General features: G+C 31.5%; 1 protein-coding gene across 2 annotated transcripts in view; it reads right to left on the reverse strand.

Moving 5' to 3' along the window:
- LOC18787771 overlaps window positions 1-6627 on the reverse strand; it is a 9442-nt gene extending 2815 nt beyond the window's left edge. The window contains exons 1-6 of one of the 2 annotated variants that reach the window (XM_007221173.2): window positions 6213-6603; window positions 5898-5968; window positions 1884-1940; window positions 1223-1279; window positions 689-755; window positions 42-495 (exon numbers count right to left, since the gene is read on the reverse strand). In XM_007221173.2, coding sequence (XP_007221235.2) covers window positions 470-495; window positions 689-755; window positions 1223-1279; window positions 1884-1940; window positions 5898-5968; window positions 6213-6396 — 462 coding nt within the window. In that variant the 5' untranslated portion in view covers window positions 6397-6603 and the 3' untranslated portion in view covers window positions 42-469. Of the gene's footprint in view, window positions 1-41; window positions 496-688; window positions 756-1222; window positions 1280-1883; window positions 1941-5897; window positions 5969-6212 lie in introns of those variants that run through there. The other variant, XM_020566240.1, reaches the window with a different exon arrangement.

Genomic DNA, 8007 nt, shown 5'->3' on the forward strand with positions numbered 1-8007 from the left:
TGGTATCTAAAGTTGGTCTCCCTAGCATTTTCCTATTCCTATAGAGATATAGAATGGAGAGAATAGAAAACATAAATGTAGGTTATTAGTAATAGCACAATGTAGTTCAAGTTTAGTAGAAAATTTTGAAGCAAAGGGAAACACCCACCTTGCCTATTTCTTTGAAAGATTGCTTGACCTTTATTTATTTGATTAAAACGATGAAATTGAATTTCATCTATTGTTGTTTCAACTGTATTCACATTGATAGATGATGTACTTTCAACACATTTTTGTCTTTTTTTATCAGCTTGAGAAATGGTTTGATCACTGTTGATGGGAATTTTCTCGCTTGGATATTTATCATTAATATGAGAAACATTTTTATTTGGGACTTGTATATCATTTGAAATGATGAGATTATGAGGTTCTTGCATGATTTGTTTTCTCGTGGTATTTCTAGTTCTCTTCGACATTATCAACGAAGATTTCAATTTCCCAAAAACAGGTTGATATCTAGAAAAAAAAAACATATATATAAGTAATATTTCACATTATTAATAACATTTAAAGTCTAAGAATGCAAAATGAATGTAGAAATATGATAATAGAGTTGTATAAACGGAAATCTTGAAATGATATAATATTTGCTGATCAATTAATTATAAATGATATGCACAGTTGTTTTGAAAAGTTTGAAAATACTGACCTGTAATGAGAAAATTTGTTAAACACTTGTACCAACACGTATCCAAAAGCAGGATGATAGCAAGAACCTAAAATACATAAGTAGAAGAACAATTTTTGTTAATAAGTTCAAATCTAAATAATTAAATTCATAAAGCAAAAATGTTTAATTTTATACATTAATTAAATCTCTGTTATTTTATCAAACAACCAACTTCGTTTCATAATGATTGAACAGTATATATATATATATTATATTAATATATAATTAACAAAGCTTATCAAATTAATAATTTAAATAAAATGCTTAATGAGAACATCAAGGGGAAAATATTTTAAAATGGGGGAAAATTTTAGCGTCAAAACATATTTCACTTGTATTAATCAACAAAATAAAGATTACTTGTAAATAACTTGTATGCAAGCACAATCAATGAAAACAAAAAACAAAAAAACAAAAAAACAAAAAAATCTTACAAAATGATTAAAATCAAGTGATTAAGATGACTAATATTGGTTAATGTTAGAAAACAATGAATTGGAAGAGTTTTTATACCTCGAATATGATAGCAGAATCCAAATGCTTAGTCCCTTGCTTTTTGGTGTATCCAAGCTGTCAAATAAACAAATGATTGAATTATATTTGGATCAGATATGTGTGTGTATCTACATAGATGCATACCTATTATGAACAAAGTACATAGTACAAAATTGTTTTATATAACTGCATTATAATTATAAAAAAATGATACAAATTTTTATTCGATCAAAATAACATAGCTATAAAAAATATATATATATATAATATAACAATTCTGGATATCTATTATTTTATTAGACAACCAATTTCTGTTCATAATGATTAAACAGTATATATATATGTATATATATATATAAAGTCTTGTTAAATCTATATGTACAATTGAGACATTGAACTCAAAATTTATAATCAACCAAGTTCATCAGATTAATGATTTGGATAAAATATTCAATGACAACATCAAAGGGAAAATATTAAAAAGAGGAGAAAAATTTTAGCAAAAAAATATATCCAACTCGCATCAATCAACAAAAAAATGATTCTTTGTAAACAACTTGTATGCAAGCATAATCAATGAAAATCAAATATAAAATCTTACAAAATAAATAAAATCAATTGACTAACATTATTAATAATGCTCAATTTAAAAAAACGATGAATTAGAGTAGTTTTATACCTTGAAAATGGCAGTGGAATGCAAATCTCTAGTTCCTTGCTTTTTGGTGTATTCAAGCTGTGAAATAAACCAATAATTGAATTATATTTGGATTGAATCACATTTTTAGAGAAATCTAGGTTATCACAGGATGAGAAAAAGATGACAAAATTTACATCACTATATGAAATCCTGTTTATATTTTTAATACCATACACATTCAAGTAAGAACTCTACAGCATAAATAGCACTTTATCAGCATGGTTGCTAGTTAATCATTCTTAGTTTCTATTTTGGCAAAACCTGATTAATGTCCTTTTTTTTTTTTTTTTTGCTTGTTTAGAATGCAACAGCCAACAGCAATTCTAACAGCAGATAAAAAACAGAAACAGTAGAATAAAACAGAAACAGCAGAATGCAACAGCCAACAGCCAACAGCCAACAGCAGATAAAAAACAGAAAATTTTTAGAACGCAATAGCCAACAGCAGATAAAAAACAGAAATTTTTTTCAATAAAAAAAAAAGCATGCTTAATCTTTGGTTTCCAATGTTTTATCCAAAAACCTAAAATCAAAGTAACAAAATAAATGAACCCAAATTCGTAAAAAATAACTAAATAAAGCATTATAGATTACCCAAGAACCTAAAATCAAAATAACCAAATAAATGAACCCAACTCTACAAAGGGCGAAAAATCTCCTAACCAACAACCGATTATGCAATTATGCATAATTTTCAAAGATCTTAAGTTCATCACGGGAAGCTTTCAGATACAAAATTATGCATTCCCAGTAACAGACCTCTCAAACTTTGGTCTGCAAAATATCCATTCTAGACCATCATTTTCAAAGATCCTCCTATGTCTCATCCTTTAAAAAGATTTATACCAAAAAAGTATTGCTCTCATGAGCTATAATTCATACCTTTGTAGGTGCTTTAGCCTTTCAAGTGATAGAAGAGAGACTGAAAAAGGAAAGAAATGGCTCTTCAATCAATCTTCTAACAGAAGACTTTGCACAAAAATAAACCTAAGGATTCAAAATTCCAACTATGCGGCCTATATGAATTTACTTTCTAACATATCATTCATATTTCCACAAAGACCAAAATTCCATACATACAGAACAATCCTCTACAGAAGCATTTTGACCTAATTTATACCTAATTTATACTGTTTTGGAAACTTAAATGAAACTACAACTCAAGTCCATATGTAACTGTCCATGTATAATACAAATATGGGTCTTCTGCATTAATGATGCAGAAAGCACTCAAGCTAACGAATATTCCCACCAAAAAATGCAAGAAAATGGTTGGCCTCATTGTATCAGCTTCTATATATTAATCCTTGAAATTTCTGAATTCTGCAGAAATTAAAGAACATGTCCGCACAAAAACTAATTAGTATCGAATATCGATTGGCGAAGGCAAGACAATCATAGTTGTGGAGTACATAGTTAGAAAGATGAATGTGCATACATACTGATAGAAGCAAGTCAGTTCTATTTGATTCTTTCATCTAAGATAAAATAATTGCCAATTTCTATTTTGACCCAAAAAAAAAAAAAAAGTCTCTTGACAAAAAATTCCTTGACAAAAAACTAAAAGAAAGAACAGAGATTTCAATTATTAGGATTTTCAGAAAATACTGAACAGAATAAAGGGAAGTAAATGAAACATTCCAATTTATATGGCTAGAATTGCTTAATGAAAGCAGAGGCCTGAGTACTCAAACAATTGTCTAATGCAGTATCACATGAATGGTTAGAAAGAGTTTTCCATTTTGCAGACCTATGCCTTAGATCAACCATTATTAGGGTGCAAAGACTAATTTGATGATCAATACCAAGGACAAAAATATTGATGCCTTATAACTGTTTCTTTCTTTCTTTCTTTCCGCTGCATTCAAGAACTTTCACTTATTGCCTTAATTAAATTTCTTCTTTCCTTAGTTTATAACTATTATCATAATACTGATGGGTAGCTAATACAACATTTACATTGAAGGTTCAGATGTCAAAATTCCCCAGCAATTATTGAAAGAAATACTTGGGAATGGAAGGTATAGTGCTATCACTCTTGTCTTTCTTTTTCTCTCTCACTCATACAAACACATATATTCTATTGTTCCAAACAACTAATACTCTAATAATTAGAATGAAATAGGAAGCACGGAAGGTTGTATGAGCGAAAATATAAATAAAGAAAGAGCTGAAGCTGCGAAGAATGATGCAAAATTACCACTCTTCAATTTAAAAATAGTTTTAGCTGCAACAAACAACTTCAGACAGAAGATTTGACCCTGTTTTATAAGGCAAAACCTCTCTAACCACATGACATACATCTAACTCCACGTGAACATGATTTATTCTACAACAATGATTATCAATTTTCTAATTGCTCATATTCCTAACCCTAATCATCACAAACCCAAAATTAACTCTAAAAATTTCAAATAAGCATGGTACTAAACCAATTTCCAACTTACTTAGTGAAGTCTTTTCTATAAGTGATAGTTGTTGAAGAAAAAGGGAAATGAAAATAAGCTTTTAGTGCATAAGTACATTGAAGCAAAACATGAAGAGAATCCAATATATAACTTCAATATATAACTTTAATTTTCTATAAGTGTTGATCTAAATTTACATCCCTTACCACTCTTCAATTTAAAAATAGTTTTAGCTACAACAAACAACTTCAGAGAAAAGATTTGACCCTGTTTTATAAGGCAAAACCTCTCTAACCACATGACATATATCTAACTCCATGTGAACGTGATTTATTCTACAACAATGATTATCAATTTTCTAATTGCTCATTTCCCTAACCCTAATCATCACAAACTCAAAATTAATTCTAAAAATTTCAAATAAGCATGGTACTAAACCAATTTCCAACTTACTTAGTGAAGTCTTTTCTATAAATGATAGTTGTTAAGGAAAAACGAAAACGAAAATAAGCTTTTAGTGTATATGCACAGCACAGAAATTGCATGTAGCTTTCCGATTTTTATCCCAAGTTCGTTCCTGTGGAATCACAAAACTACATATGCACAGCACAGCACAGGGTACCATTCCCATCATTTATCATTGACTACAACTAAAAAATGGCTCTGAAATGCCAGCAAAAAATTAGATATAAAAGAAAACAGAAGCCAAACAAACGCAAAAATTCACACACATTCAATCACAAAAGAAGCGTAAAATATGGAGCACCAATCAACGGTATGACTCAAACGAATCAAAATTTAGTTAAAAATAAAAATGTCCAAGAGCTATAGAGAAAATCTCACCAAATCCAACACGTTAATAATTTCTTTTCCTTAAACACAAAAATAGCAAAGCAAAAAAAAGGGGGGGAAAAACAGTTCCACCTTTCCATCCATTTCCTATATTAACCATTTTCAGTTTTGAAAAAAGTTGGGAATCTCATTGCACTGTTAGCGGTTCAAAATAAGCAAATTAAAGAAAACAGAGGAAAAGATTGAATGTCAAGATGAAGAGTGTGATAAAAGGAGAAGACAAATAAAAATTCTCAAGATTCGCAGGTATTGCATTTGGAATTTCCCTTTTCCACCACCAAATGTCAGTTTGTGTGTTGGCTCTCTATGAGGTTAACAATTCTGTCATTCAATATACCAAAGTTTCTCTTTTTTTATTTTTTTTCTTCTTCTGTTTTATTTTACAATAAACAAAAGAAAACCATGCTCAAGAAAATTTAATAATAAACTTTTTAGAAGCAAGACAAACGAAAAATAGAGCATGAAAGATGTGTCTGTGTGATGGATGTACTAATATGACATGAAAGTTAAAAAAAAGGAAAAAAAAAATACCCAGGAATTAATCCAATAAAAGTATCAGATCAATTGAAATATTATAAAATGATTCTTTAGTTCTAACCTTTGTAAACAAAACAATAGCTAATGTATATGGATCCTCAATTGAAAACAAAACTAATAATAAAATTCAGAGTAAAAACAACAACAAAAGCGTACATATCAAATTACAACCTTGTAATCCAGAGGCTTTCTTTACCTGTACACTGGCTCTGTTCCACAACAGCAGCAAGGGCAATCGCAAGCCTTTCTTCACACACAAACAGTCACCTGCCATTACCAATTCAAAAGCATGTTCAATCCCATCATAGGGGAGAAATACAATCAAAATTAATAAAAGGGACGAAAAATCAAGAGAGATGGAAGCCTGTTTCTATTTCAAAGAACGAAAGATCTCAAAGAATGAAAAATCTCAAAATTAACAGGGGAGAAATGCAAATCCTGTTTCTATTTCAAAGAACGAAAAATCTGCCAGCCAACAATAAAATTCATGAAATAAAAACGGGATGCATACCTGAAGACAAAGGATGCAGAAATTCGAAAGCAAGAGAGATGGAAGTCTGAGTGGAAGGCTGTAGAAAGGATGAAAAATCTTCCCACCAGAAATCTCTCAGACGAAGAGCAAAAGTGCGGCTGGATTTGCAGCACACCTCCCAAACAAAGATCGACGGCTCCCCATGCATGTGCAGATCTTCCATGGCTGCCCCCCAACCAGCTGGTTCGAAACGAACTGAAAATGGGGGCTTCTGTGAGCGGACGAAGGGCTATCAACGAAGGAGAAGGGGCAAAAATGGAAACAGCAGAAGCTGTTTAGTCAAGGGCAGTTTCGTCAATTTACTGTGCTGAAGAAAAAACAAAACAAAAACAGCAGCAAAATGAGGGGCATTTCCGTCATTACACTGTGCTTAGCTACAGTGTTTAGTTACATTGGGTTTTAGTATATATAGAATTTCCCAGCCAACTTAGCTAAACATGCAAGATAAAACTAGGTAGCCAATCTAAGTCTAGTTTGGAAATTGGGCATAGGGAGCGCTAAAAGGGGTATGAGGATTAGAAGGACAAGATTACCCTTAACAGAAGCCACATGTGTCATTCATGTGGTGTTTTTAACGAGTATTTGGATGGAATTGTGAAAAAGCTAAGAATAAAAGCGAAATTGGGGACTAAATTTAATACTGAAGCAAAATTGACTGAAAAATTAATTTAAAATAATTATTTCGATAGTCGAAATAGTTCAAGGGATAATCCGCAGTTTATCTTAAATAAAAGCCCAATCCGAAAAATGCCACTTCATGTAAAGGTTCTCAAATCGTCTAGATTGTTCCACGAACCAATCGTAGCCGTCTAATCCCACGAAACCCTAAAATCCCCACCTCGTCTGATCTGTATAAATAAAACCCCTCCTCCTTCCTCTCCCTCGTATCTCCCTTCTACCTTGTAAAATCCTCTTGATTGGGTTGCTCTGATTTCGTCTTCGCTTGCGTATTATCTGTTGTAGATGTGTTTCTGTATTCTTGTTTTCTTCTGTTGCTTGCTGTGTATTGGTCTGTGGGTTGTGATAATGAACGGTCGATGATGATAGATCCAAAGGCTTGTTTCTCAAGAACATTCGCAGTGGCCGCCTAAGTGCTTTCGCCTTTCGCCGGGCTTGAGAGCGTGTGCTGCTTTTATCCTTCCTTGGATGTCTGAGACTTTTTTCTCTGCTTCTCTGTTTTTCTATGTGCATTCTGTATTTAATGGTTGGTTTTTATTCTGGGTTTTCGATTTTGTTATCGGTGAGAAATATATTTGGTTCATGCCCACTATTCTTGATTTAGGGTTTGGGGATGAACGGGTTTGATCTTTTCTCCATTCACTTTTGTAAGCTGTTTTCTGTTTTTTTCTGGCTGATCATTGTTGGATGGGATGGATTAATTTATCTCAATTACCCAATGATTTTCAGTTAAACATAATTATTTATTTATTTATTTTTGTTTATAATTTTTTGATACCTGGGTTTTAAACCTCTATTGTTCATGGTTATTTTGTTGTGATTATTTTATTGAATATTATAATCAATGATGACAAAACTAAGGCTTGTTTCTCAAGAACATTCGCAGTGGCCGCCTAAGAGCTTTCGCCACGCCAGGCTTGAGAGCTAATGCTGCTTTATCCTTCCTTGGATGTCTGAGATTTTGCAAAAGAAAAATCCTCTGGTTTTTTAAATTTTTTGCTGTAAATTGGTTTTCTGCTTGGTTTCGGGATTTCCATTAATGTAGCAAGTTGTTTTTAAAATCTAGCATAAATTGTTGAAATTTGGTTTGGCAAAA

Source organism: Prunus persica, chromosome G6 (assembly GCF_000346465.2).
Source record: "Prunus persica cultivar Lovell chromosome G6, Prunus_persica_NCBIv2, whole genome shotgun sequence".
Lineage (NCBI taxonomy): Eukaryota > Viridiplantae > Streptophyta > Magnoliopsida > Rosales > Rosaceae > Prunus > Prunus persica.